The sequence below is a fragment of the Euprymna scolopes genome, chromosome 33 (assembly GCF_053919585.1).
Source record: "Euprymna scolopes isolate OS-2025 chromosome 33, ASM5391958v1, whole genome shotgun sequence".
NCBI classification, from domain to species: domain Eukaryota; kingdom Metazoa; phylum Mollusca; class Cephalopoda; order Sepiida; family Sepiolidae; genus Euprymna; species Euprymna scolopes.
In genome coordinates, this window is record NC_136514.1 from 13,644,932 (window position 1) to 13,658,953 (window position 14,022).

A 14,022-nucleotide genomic window follows, 5' to 3' on the forward strand; every position below is an offset into this window, starting at 1 on the left:
ACTGAGAGGAGCTCTGCAAATACTCGGCAGATGGCGACGATCAGGCTGGCTTTGGTGTTGTGGGAGGTCATGCTGGTGATGTTCTTGACGTATGACCAAACGAATAGTCCAGTGGGTTCAGGTCGGGGGAGGAGGAGGACCAGTGAGAGAATGGTACAAGGTTGTAGTACTCCTTCTGAAGCCAAGCCTTGGTCTCTTTGAACTTGTGGGCCGGTGCTGAGTCCTGCTGCAACATTTAGGGTCTACCAGCAGCTACCTGATTGCACCAGGGGATCTCCACACTCTTCAACACATCCAGGTACACTTTAGTGTTGACTTTCAAGCTGACTTCGAAGATGTGAGGTCGTATGATGTGGCCCTCCCTTGGAAACATACCAAAGACCATACAACTTTGTTTTCATCACCCTTCAGACATGATAGAAGGCTCCTATCACTCTTTGGATTTGTACACAACTGGCCAACTAGCAGAGTGTCTGCAACAAAAAAAAAGAAAACCGGTTTGTTTTTCATCAAATGGAAATGGAATCATACTGTCTTTTCTAGGGCAACAAATTTATCATTCTACTCTGTTTATAATTATTTGAGGTTAATATTCTTCAGAGTTAAAACAGCTAATGAGTTTAATGAGATTTATACAAAAGTGCTCTATACCAAAGTAGAGCAAGATATACTTTTTATTTATTTTTACATAAACGTTTAGGTTCTGCTACACATTCATAAGTATGTTTCAGTCAACTAGTTATAAAGAACTCGACGTCATCAGGTGATGTTGCTTTTACGAAAGTCAAGCATCCTAATTGAAAATTGGAGAAAAGTTCAAAGAAGTCCTTGTTTGGAGAGCAGTCACATAATATCAAAAACAAAAATAAATTAATTAAAAGTTAAAATAATAGCACTTAAATTAGAGAAAAAGAAAAATATAAGACAATACAATGAGACAACAAACAAAACAAAAACAGAAAAACAGTGTCTAGCAGAGAGATGAAGGAGGTGGGAGAGAGTTTAGGGAAGTGTGGGAGAGATGATAGGTTTAGAATTTTAAGAGCATATCACCGTGGGTTGTTGGTTGTTTTTGTTTTACAGCATATCAACTCTTTTCAAGTTATTTAATGCCAATCCAATTATTTTGAAGAAAAGTTTTTTTTAATAGAATATTTGTTTTTTTTTCAAGTCACTTTCTATTTAACCCATAGTTGGGACCCTAACAGGTATTACCATTCCGGGTCAGAGTGGACCTGGGAGCAATGGTAATTAAAGGGTGGCTTCACACTCCCTAAGGCCCGCAAACTGGGGCTTCACCATCGAATATAGTTTAAGGTCATATCCAGGACCGTCACCGTGGGAGAGGAGAAAATAGGTTAATGTTTTTTCTGTGTTTTTATGTTTTTGACTTTTTTAGAAAAACAAAAAGCAAATAAACATAACGGTATATTGTCTTATTTCAGGTTCGCAGTCCAAGATGATGGAGGAAGTGTTGGATGATCAGCAGCCGGAAATTTTGGAAAAATTAGAAAGTTCCGTAACATCTGCACAGATTGCACACGAATTACAAGAAGCTGCACAGACAGACGTAATCTCATGTGAGTGGCTTTTTCAAGGGTTTCTCAATGAAAATACCGCCTTGTGGGGGTAGGGATGCATAAGTTTATCTATGTCAAGTGACTTTCATTTTATTTCCTGTGCTTCAAGGTTAGACTGTCTGAAAATACTAGCTTTTTGACCTAAAATGCACAAAACATTAATGTGATTATTTTTTTTTCTTCCTCTTTGCAAAACTCAATTATGTTCTGCAAAGTCAAAAAAACAAAAGTAACAATTTTCCATTACAAAACAACCAAACCGAACATCATGAATAAATATTTGAAGATATAAAACACTTGAAGCATAAACACTTTCTCCAAAATGACTCGATTTGGCATTAAATAACCTGGAAGTGGTTGATATGCCATAAAGCAAAACGACGAAACCAAATCAAACTCCATGAGTAAATATTTCAAGATATAAAAAACTTGTAGCATAAAATTTTTTTTTTACCAAAATGACTGGATTTGGCATTAAATAACCTGGAAGGGTTGATATGCCATAAAATAAAACAACGAAATCAATTTATTTAATACTAGCGAGGGGTACCCGGCGTTGCCCGGGTGTTTTTTTTTTGGGGTGGGGGTTAAAAAAAAAAAAGTAAGTATGAGGATCGAACCCGAACCGTTGAGGCAAAGTTGTAAATTAAAGTGTGTAAAAAAAAAATGTGCGATGTTAACCATTGCTCCACCACAAGATGCTAACGGAAACACGTTTGAATTTATTTAATTAGTTGGATTTAGCAGGTGCCCATTTTAATGAGTTAATGAGGTCAAGTTTGACTGCGGGATAGTATTCATTTACTGCTGCACGCGTTTTTTTCCCACCCCCAAGATGTTATAGGAAAAATGCGGTGAGCGACAAATATTGAATATTTATCTTCCCGAAATCGAGCAAATTAAATAGACAGGTGAGCTTCGTTGTTAACTGTGAGATATTACGATTTATATGTGATATAAAAAGTTTTAAAAAGTTGTGAACCGACTGACCGCTTCTCTGAAAGAAGCCTTTTGTAGACACACAGAAAAAGCGAACACACATACATACAATTTTGCTTTTATATTTATAGATATATTTTATTATATAATTTTATATTTTATACCGTTCGTGCCATGATAAAAATAGCAGGGAATGCATCATCTTAGTTTGACATTAACAAAATAGGAAATTATAATTACGCTTAACTTATCTTATTTCTGACTTTACACAAACTTCTATTAGATTACGTTTCTGAATTTTGGGGATGAGGATTGGTTATTCGTATTATTTGGATTCTTTGGACTACTGTTCTCATCAAAGTTTTGATCGATGTAACCTCTGACCTTCTTCACTTGTATCTTATTGAACTCGGGGAAATTTGGACGGAATTTCGAATGTAACCCTTTATTTATTTCATGGAGGTAGCATGCTCTTGTTTCATCAGTTATGACTGGATAGAGATCCTAAGTAATTCGCAATTGTGTATTTTTAAGTTGGCTACACTGAGAATTGAACCTTCGACCTTCAGGAGAATATCACTTTTACAAATTTATTTTTATTTTTTTTTACATAGGAGTCACCACTTATCAAGGCCTGGAGGCCAATCGAGGATCAGGGTTATTGTGTGTACAGTAATCAATGGGATAATATCATAGTAATCCTTAGTAATGGAGATTTGATAAAGTGCCTTACTTAAGAGGGCGGTTTATCAGGAATTTGTTTATGTTGGACTTGAAGACATCCAAATTGTAATCAGGTGGGAAACAGGCAAACGAAAGTTCCACAAGCATGCAGTTCTAAGAAAGAAGCTTTGTTCATGGAATCTATGGCACAGTTAAAGAGTAGGATTTTTCCAAGTACTCTAATCACTGCGCCATGGATCCTGACTTGTGGCGCAGTGGTTAGATTACTTGGAATTACTAATATCCTATTAGATTCGGAGCTTTAATGCTAATGTAGGAGTACATCAGAGTTCTGTGGTAAGCGAGTTCCATGCACAAGCGAACACACAAACACAAACTTATAACGTTAACTGAAAATCACCCCTGCTCAGGTGCATGCTATGATAAAAAACCTTGACACTTCAAAAGCATGTGGACCCGATCTCATCCCAGCTGTGCTATTAAAAAAGTTCTCAGTAGAAGTAGCTCCAGTTCTCTTCAAACTCTACAACAAATACCTTAATGAATCTTGCTTTCTGGGCTGTTGGAAAACTGCTTCTGTGGTACCAGTATTCAAGAATTCTGGCGAAAGAACTGACCCATTAAATTATCGCCCCATTAGCCTCCTCCCACTTTTTGCCAAAATATTTGAGACCTTAATTAACCATGCTCTAGTCCATCACCTTACAGATGCTGAACTTCTGACTGACCAACAATATGGATTTAGACAAGCCCGTTCCACAGCAGACATCCTAACTGTAATCTCTGAACATATATACCATTCACTGGACAAAGCAGGGGAGGGCAGAGATATATATCTAAGGCTTTTGACAGGGTATGGCATGAGGGTCTTCTCAGGAAAATTAGATCATACGCTATCACTGGTAGAATACTTAACATAATTAAATCCTTCTTAGATAAGAGAAAAGTCCTCGATGGTCATACATCGAAACAATATGATATAAATGCGGGAGTGCTCCAGGGGTCTATCCTTGGACCTTTACTGTTCCTAATATTCATAAATGACCTCCCCGACAAAATTGCCTCTGAGATTGGTATATATGCTGATGACATCACCCTCTATAACAGGCATGACAGGAAAACAAATGAACACATATCTAAAGAAATGGCAGAAACACTAGAGGATGACCTCCAATCTGTAGTGGAATGGGGACAAAAATGGATGGTCACATTCAATGCCGACAAGACTAAACTAGTTTTATTTAATAATTACAAGAAACCTTCTCTACCACCAATAGCAATGGCCAAGAACACATTGCCTGAAAGTACTTCTTTTAAACTCCTCGGCCTAACGTTTACAGGGAATATGAACTGGAATAGATACATTGAGAGCATTGCCAGGGCTGCTGCAAGAAAGGTTGGCTCCCTCTACCGTGCTAGAAAACTATTAACACCCGAATGTATCCTGTACCTCTATAAGGCCACCATTCGCCCATGTATGAAGTATTGCTGTCATATTTGGGCTGGTGCATCTGCTACTAGTCTCTCGTTCCGTGACAGGGTTCAAAAGAGAGTCGCAAATCTGATAGGCCCTGAACTGGCATCTAAGCTTCAGCCTCTGTCCCATCGACGAAACGTTGCATCCCTCTGCCTGTTCTACAAGTATTTTAATGGTAAATGCTCTGACGAACTACAAGCACTTGTTCCTCCACAACGTGAACACCCTCGACAAACCCAACAGGCTGCTAAATCACACCCCCACACTGTAGAGATCCCTAGATGTAAAAGATCTTTCTACTCCAGTAGTTTCTTCCCCAGAACCACTAGACTTTGGAATTCCATTCCAGGTCCCTGATTCCCCAACTGTACTGACGTGCAGAAGTTCAAGGGCAACATGAACCGACATCTTGCTGCCCAAATCCCTACATAGTACCCCAGTAGTTGTTGCCCTTGATAGTAGCCCCCTACACCAAAGTGGCAATGTGCCTTGTTTGGGGTGAAAATGTAATAAAAAAAAAAAAGAAAAAAAAAAATGGTAAACCTAATTATCCCCCTTTAACTCTGGCAATGCAATTCTTTGCTACAAGGCGGTGTTAACATCTCACTTCCGTACTTGTTTGATATCACTCGCTCTCTTTTCGATTTGGACGTCAAGGTAGGGTATGTTTTTTACTATTCTTTTTTTTCTCTGAACAATTTAAAATAATTGCCTCAGTCACAAAAACTTCTCCACCAACTGAAACAAAAAGTGAAGCACAGCATCAGAACAGATACTACACTTTGATCTCATTTATATAGTTTATTCATTTATATAGTTTATTCATTTATATAGTTTATTCATTTATATAGTTTATTCCCAGTAAGAAAACATTACAATTAATTAGTTACAATCAACAGCAAAATTAAACATACAAGAGAACAAACTAAGGCACAAGGCCCTATAAGAAATTGGGGAGGGTACAGGGTCTTTGTAATTTTATTGATTTCAATTGACTATGTAATCTTACTCTTGACTGGCAACATTTACTACAATACCTAATTCACTCTGCGGAGTCTAAGCTAACTAATAAATCCCCAGCATTTTGAAAAAAACATATTTACAATTTGTAAAATATCTGTGTGTGTGTGTGTGTGTGTGTGTGTGTGTGTGTGTGTGTGTGTGTGTGTGTGTGTGTGTGTGTGTACATTTTTTTTTTTTTTTTTATATAAACAAGATTGTGTGTGTTTGTGTTTAAAAATTCTCTTTCTATATAAGAGCCAGGTATGTCCAAGGATGGAGTACTGTTGCCACATCTGGGCAGGAGCTGCTAGAAAGGACTTATTCTGCCTTGATAGAGTTCAAAATAGACTTCGTAGCCTAGTAGGGGATGCCCTTTTCTTTTCCTTGCAACTGCTTTCTCACAGAAGAGATGTTGCGAACCTGTCTCTGCTTTATCATTATTTTCATGGCAATTACTCCTCTGAGCTCCAATCTACGGTACCCCCTCACCAGACTTTTGTAAGAAACACTCGTCTAGCTGAAAACACTATCAATAATTTCCCCCACCCTTTATCTGTGCCTAAACCTAAACGTAGATTCCATGGAAAAAGTTTCTTTCTTAGAACTGCACGCTTGTGGAACTGTCTTCTGTTTATAATACAGAACTCCACTATATGGCACATAGTGCCTATCTAGACATGGTCCTAAATATTAGCTCCTTATGTCCAAGTGACAATATGACTTATTTAGAGTAAATAAGCATTAAAAAACAAACTGTTATCCAAAATGGCTGACTATGTTGGGTAAACAACTTTACGTTTAGTGCAGCTGTTACCTGTTCTAATTTTGTTGCCATTGTTATTGTCGCCACAGTCTTTATTATAAATGGTATTTGTCCGCATGCAGCAAAAACAACATTCCTTGAAGAGCGAGGAAAAGAGAGAGGATGAACAATCTACATTATTTAAAAGTAAAGCATCCATTTCACATTGTGCCTTAACTTATTCAAAAAAAGATCTATTATATAAAGCTAGGTATGTGTTCATTTATAGAGTTATATATATATATATATAAAAAATTCCAGGTTAATATTTTTCAGAGGTAAAGCAATCAATGAAGTTTTAACGGGGTTAATGCAAGAGTGCTCGATACCGAAGTAGGGCAAGATATACTTGGGATTTGTTTTACATAAGCATTAATATATCGCTACACATTCATGGGCATGTTTCGGTCACCCAGTTACAAGTAATTAGAGACCTGTTTAGGCGATATTGCTTGTACAAAAGTTTAGTCTGTACGGACTAAACATTTTTTTCTCGATGATGGTCACAAAGTAGGTGTTCACTTTAGTAGGACGTTGTAATTGAAAACTGATTAATGATGATAAAAGCCATAAAAAGTCTTTTCTTTCAAAATTTTTTCTTTAATCTGAAAGTTAATTTTGTAGTCTATGAGATTACACTGTAAAAAAAATTTTTCAGTTAAATTGTAGAATTTAGAGGTGGCGGGGTGGGGGCAATCTCGTAGACGTCCGCCAATTCCAGGTTAATATTTTTCAGAGGTAAAGCAACCAATGAAGTTTTACATAAGCATTAATATGTTGCTACACATTCATTAGTATGTTTCGGTCAGCCAGTTATAAGTAACTAGACATCTTCAGGTAATGTTACTTATACAAAAGTTTAGTCTGTATGGACTAAACTTTTGTACAAGCAATATCACAATATCATCAATGGACATATCCTTTTCTCTCTCCACAAGCGGCTGACCCATCGGTGTTAATACCCCGGCAAAAGGAAGAGAAAAAAATAAAAAAAGGATGACAGTCTTTTTTGAAACCAGTGTCTTACACCAAAATTCTCAGAAAAAAACAAATGATTTTAATAATTTTATGAAATATTTTATCATATTTGATTTTCTAAAAGTTTCAAATATCACTACAATGAGTCTTAATCTTTCAAAAATCATTTTCTTATGCTTTTTGTAAAAACAGGTTTTCATTAATAATTATTTTTCTACGTTTTTTTTTTCTTTTTTATAAAGGAATCATCACTTATCAAGGCCATTTGAGGTGGGACAATATTGTAGTAGTCGTTAGTAGAAATTTGGTAAATTGGATTACTTAAGGGAATGGCTCATGAAAAACTTGTTTACGTCGGGCTTAAAGACGACCATATTGTAGTCAGCTGAGAAGCAAGCAAATGGAAGAGATCCACAGGTGTGCAGTTCTTAAAAAGGAGCTTTATTTATGGAATCTACGTTTAGGTCTAGGCACAGATAAAGAGTGGGGAAAGTTATTGATAGTGGTTTCAGCTAGACAAGTGTTTATCGTGAAAGTTTGGCAAGTTTTTTGTAATTTTTGGATATGTTACTGTTTACAACATTTTATGTAGGTACCATTTTTTTTTTGTTTACTATTCAATTTTTTTTTTTTTTTTTTTTTTTGTCTAATATAGAAGCGCCTGAATGCAAAACCAAGAGTAACAATGTTTTTTTATTATTATTATATTTATGCAGTATCAGGAATTATGATTTTTTTTTTGTTCAAATCAAGATAAATATTAAATTTTTTTTTTTTTTTTTAATATAATAAGTCATTGATAAAAAACAAATGATTTTTAAATAATTTTTTTTGTATTAGAGTTAAGGTGCAAATCGCCTGGACAATTTCAGTGATAGCAATGTCTTTTGTACTGCATAAAAAAGTTGTCTTACACTTGAAACAATGACTTTAGTCATTTTATGAAACATTTTATAACATTTGGTTTTCTAAAAGTTCCAGGGTGCTTCGGCATTTACTGATCTGCGATTTCTTCTAAGTTGGTTCGGGCTTGCTCGGCAGCTAACAAAAATAACCAGAAAATGTTGGCCGAGCGTTCCTCAATTTTTAACAAATGTACTGTCTGTTTTTACCTAATATAAATCTCTAGAAGCTACTTTTTTTATAAATTGGAAGAAATAATTTTAATCGTGCAGGTTAGGGTTAGGTTAGATGCATGTTTGTAATTTTATTTATTGTATTTACATGGTTTCTCTGTTTATCATTATAATTTTCTCGGAGTGGTTTAATGTTTTGCGATCTGCTGCTTTCTGTTATTCCTGGCAATGGCTTAGCACACCTGAGCAACTTTGGGTTGGTAAATGCAGAAGTACAAGTTTCAAATATCACTACAATAAGTTTTAATCTATCAAAAGTTATTTTCTTATGTTTTTTGTAATTTTTTTTTATTTTTTAGCTGCAGCCAACGGCAACAGTGTTTCGACATCCCCAATGTTGTCATCAGTCAGCTCGTCAATGTCAAACAGTTTTGTCGATGGATCCACCATTTTTCCCAGTACATCAGAACCAAGTGCAGTGCCTATCACACTAATGGTTTGTAGTTTACTCTATGCTGTTCTACAATATCTCCATCTCTCCTGAACACTAACACAGTCTACGAATGCAGGCACTTCTATATTATACTGGGTGGAACAATAAAAGTGTCACCCTAAAGAAAACAACACTACAGCTTTATTTTAATACTTTTATTGAAAAGACCAATTTAGGTAACTTGATTATGTAGTAGAGCTGACATCTAATCAATGTAGCTGCCTTTAGCCTTAATCGCGGCCGCAATACAGGTCCGGAATTGAGAGCATACCTTTTCTACAAGTGCTGACAGGAGCTCAGTGAATATTCGGCGGATGTTGGTGATGTTCTCGATGTATGACTAAACAAAGTAGTCCAGCGAGTTCAGGTCTGGGGAGGATAGGGTCTAGTGAGAGAAGGGTGCAAAGTCATAGCACTCCTTCTGGAACCAAGCCTGGATGTGTTTGGACTTGTGGGTCAGCGCCGTGTCCTGCTGCCACACCCAGGGTTTTCCAGCAGCTACCTGATTGCATCAGGGGATCACCACACTCTTCAGCACATCCAGGTACACTTTGGTGTTGACTTTCAAGCCAACTTCAAAGATGTGTCCTCACTTGAAACCACATTAAAGGCCATAACCATAACCGGAAACTTTGTTTTCATCACCCTGGGCATGTCCTTGTTATTTGTGGCAATCCAGTGATGCATTTTAAGGATGCTGGTAATGGTCCTGTTCTCATAACTTGAATTTGTAGAGAGCATGAGTTGTATAGCGGCACATCTCCGATCTCGCTCATTGAACATTTCAAAATGATAGACAGCTCCTATCACTCTTTGGATATGTACACAACTGGCCAACTAGTAGCTGGTATGCAACAAAAAAAAAAGAAAACTGGTTTTCATCAAACGGAAATGGAATCATGTCTTTTCTAGGACAACAATTTTGTCGTTCCACCTTTTTACAAACGAAAGAAAATATTGAATATAAAGTGAAACAAATGGTACCTATGTAATCGTCAGGTCTCGAATAGTAACATATCTAAAAATTAAGAAAAACAATAAGGTAGAAAAATAATTATTAATGAAAAAAGAAATTTATGAAAGGAAGCGAATCACTATATTATGTTTACTAAAAAAAGAGATAAGTTGACAGGGGAGATAATTATGTTCTGTTGCTTATGTCACCTGATGAACGTAATTCCAAATGTCAGACAAAATTTATTCCTCATATAAACTTTATTGAAAACGATTTTTCATTAAGTTTTTCTATCTTATAGTTTTGCATAACTTTTTGATGTGTTACTATTTGCGACATAAAAATTACACAGGCACCACTTGTATTACTTCAAATTCATTATTATTATTTTTTTTTTTTTGTATAATATAGAACCAAAAACAAGAAGTAACAATTTTTTTTTTTTTTTAATACTTGTGCTATATTAGGACTGTGCTATTGTTGGAATTGTCTGGGTGGTTTACGAAAAACGCCAGAAGGTGCCAAACAAGTTTCATGATATTTTTTTATTTTAAAATGAAATTTCAGTCGGAACAAAGTTAATTCAATGAAAAATTAATTGAAAAATGAAAACCATATTCTTGAATAATTATTGGACAATTTTTACAAAACTTCTAGGAAATTAAAATTCTAATTCAGAAAAAAACATATTTATTGTAAGATAAGTTTAATGAATGAATATTTATTTTTTGAATAAAAAACAACTGATAGCAAACAAGATTTTTTTCTTTTTAATGATTTTTTTTCTTTTGATGATTTTTTTTGTAATGATTTATTTTTAATGATTTTTTCTTTTTAATGATTTTTTCTTTTTAATGATTTTTTTTGTTAATATCAAGATTAATATTCAGATCTTTTTAATATAATAAATCAAAGATAGAAAACAAATGTTGTCTTTAATAATCTTTTTGTATTAGGTTTAAAGCACAAATCGACTGGACAATTTCAACGATAGCAAGAATCTTATACTGCATAAGTACCTACTTTTATAGTAATCGCTCTAGACAATGTGTGAAACCACTTGATATAAAAAAGAGCTAACAAGAATGAAAGATGACTGTTTATATTACTTGTTTTGATTGTTCTAATCTTGATATATTATTTGTGCAAGGCTAGAAGAACACCTTAAAGCAGTGATATAGGGGGTGGGGGTTTGAAAAGTCGGAACTGGCTGATCACAGAAGAAAAAGGAACTTCCCGTTATGGAACGAGATCAAAATAATTGATAGGTATGCAAGATGGAGAGTTAGAAAACATGTTACATATGCTAAAAAAAAGAAAATTTACTAAACAGACCGAGCATAGACATCAACAGTATATGGGAACCTCTAATTATAAAGAAAAACAAAACTTGTACAACTCCTTTAAAATTTCATCAATAAAAGGGAGGTAATCCCTCATTAAACAGTATTAGTTACCTCCTTTGGTCAACCAAATTTTTTTTTATGTATTCGAAACCACAGTGAAAAAAAAATAAAACAACTCAATGATACGAAACCATTACCAGCAACTTTTCTACCTTCTTTTCCAAGATGGCGATCAACATGCTTGATGAAGGTCGAAGGCTACACTGACAGAAACGTTGCACAAACAACTCTCAAGATGAGAAGAATAATCTGATCAAAACAAGTAATCAGCCCACATCTCAAAAATTCAAAACTGAAAGATGATTATCAAAAAGACAAACGAAATGAGCAAGATTATAGGTAGGAGGAAAACGGTCAGCAGGAAGAGTTCCACAAGCTCGCAGTTCTTGGAAAGAAGCTGCAGGAATAGGAAGCTGTCTGAAAACATTATCAATAATTTCCCCCACTCTTTATCTGTGCTTAAACCTAAACGTAGATTCCATGAACAAAGCTTGTTTCTTAGAACTGCACGCCTGTGGAATTGTCTTCTGCTTTTCTGCTTTCCAGCTGACTACAATATGGTTGTCTTCAAGTCCAACTTAAACAAGTTGTTGATGAGCTGTTCCACTTAAGTATGATCACATAAACCTGAAAAAAATCTGAAGAATAGTTGCATGTTATGATATTGAATCCATCTTTTATTTACTGGGAAAGCTTTTTACGCCTTATTTTACGTATTAATATAACGTTTGCATATTGTTTTGATAATCTCCTATAATAACTTTTTTATTTATTATTTCAAAATAACTATTTGTCTAAAATTATGTTAACAATGGTTAAATCTACCATTCTGAGATATATATAACGATTAGATCACTCTTGAGTGGAGTGAAAAAACATTTAAAAATAAAATGTTTAAACTCAACGTTATTTCATGAGGTTAATGGTAGCCGAATGGATACGGTCTTTGCTAATCGAGCCAAAGTTTGTATTGTGAATCTATCGACTGGTGTTACTCGTGACACCCTTCACTGAAGATTCCCGAAAGGATGAAACACTAGTGTCTGTAGGTATTTAATTATTATAGTAAATAATTTTATTTATGTATATATATATACTAGCATGGGTACCCAGCGTTGCCTGGGTTGACATGAAGTTCCATTTGGAACAAACCTGCTATACTAATAATTTTCATAGCAGCGAATGCTCATGCGATTGCAAAAAAAAAAAAAAATAGCCAAGTAGATAGAACCCCCCCAAAAAAATGAAGATCTCCAAAAATTAATTCCAAAAACAATTAAATTTTCGTCATTTTATGTTTCTAATGTAACTCTTCCCACCCCCCCTTCAAAATAAAAAAATTGAATGTGTCATATTTTGGGGTTCATTTTGTTTATAAAATTGTTAGGTGAAAGTACAGAATGGTGGCGTAAAAATTAATTAAATTTATCATTATTTTATATTTCAAATGTAATTCCCGCCCCCACCATAAAAAAACTGTATTTGTCATGTTTTGCCTCACCCCCCTCGATCGCCAAACTTGAAAAAATGCTATAGATGACATGTCTCGTTGAACGCTTTGTGGCCAAAAAGTGGGTGCTCATTTACGTTAAATTTATGTAGAAAAGTGATCCCCCACTTTAAAATGTTTATTTTCTTTTTTTCTTCTGTCATATTATTTATAAAGGCTGTTTAAATGTATTAAGGCCAAAAAAAGTAGGTCCTAATTTTTTTTAGGGGTTAAACGACGGTAGATCACGCCATAAAAATTTACCTTTTTTTTTTTAATTAGAAATTTAAGTTTGTAATCGATGAGATTAACGTGAAAAAAGTAAGAAAAGTGTAAATTGTGGAATTCAGAGGGGAGGGTAGTAGATCTTTATTTTATTTTTATTTATTTATTTTTTTTTGGTATTAAACGACGCTGGGTCAGTGGGTTACATTGTAAAAATTTACCGATTTCTGTATAGCTGTTTAAAGAATAATAACAACAAACAAATGGAATGTTAGGAAGATTCTGAGGGGCAAATAACTCTAAAAGTTTTTTGTAAAATTCGATGTTGGAATAATAATTCCAAATAAATTAAATACGTTATCAATATAATTATTGTTTAAAATTTATTAAATAACAATTTTAAATAGAACACTTAAAACAATTCTCTCGCTAGAAACATTAATTATGATACTGCTATTTAATAAAATTGATTTTTCTTAATGTTATATGCAAATGACATGATCTCTTACTTATATCTAGTTTGCAAGAATGAAACTATATATAGAAATAAATGAAAGAGTAAAGTAAGGAACCGTTTGTATATATTAATCGAATTGTGAACAAACAAACGAACAGACAGGAATACGAATTTATATATATAGATATAAAACTTTCTTGTGTTTATGTTAACAATGGCTAAATCTACCATTCTGATATACATATATATATATCCCATATTCCTCATCTTTGAAATTTGTTAAAATATATTATATATTCTCTGGAACTTCTATCAAATTGCACTGACGCAAGTAAAATTCTGATGATTATATATATATATATATATATATATATATATATATATATATATATATATATATATATATACATAATCATCAGAATTTTACTTGCATCAGTGCAGTTTGATAGAAGTTCCAGA

The 14,022-nt window shown here is 34.3% G+C and overlaps 1 protein-coding gene across 7 annotated transcripts in view; it reads left to right on the forward strand.

The window, feature by feature from the left end:
• LOC145258144 (protein PRRC1-A-like) overlaps positions 1–14,022 on the forward strand; it is a 108,236-nt gene that overhangs the window by 40,882 nt on the left and 53,332 nt on the right. For all 7 annotated transcript variants that reach the window (XM_080115930.1, XM_080115929.1, XM_080115934.1 and 4 more), the window contains exons 2-3: positions 1,446–1,580; positions 8,898–9,034. In XM_080115930.1, the coding sequence (XP_079972056.1) occupies positions 1,460–1,580; positions 8,898–9,034 (258 nt within the window). In that variant the 5' untranslated portion in view covers positions 1,446–1,459. The remainder of the gene's footprint in view (positions 1–1,445; positions 1,581–8,897; positions 9,035–14,022) is intronic.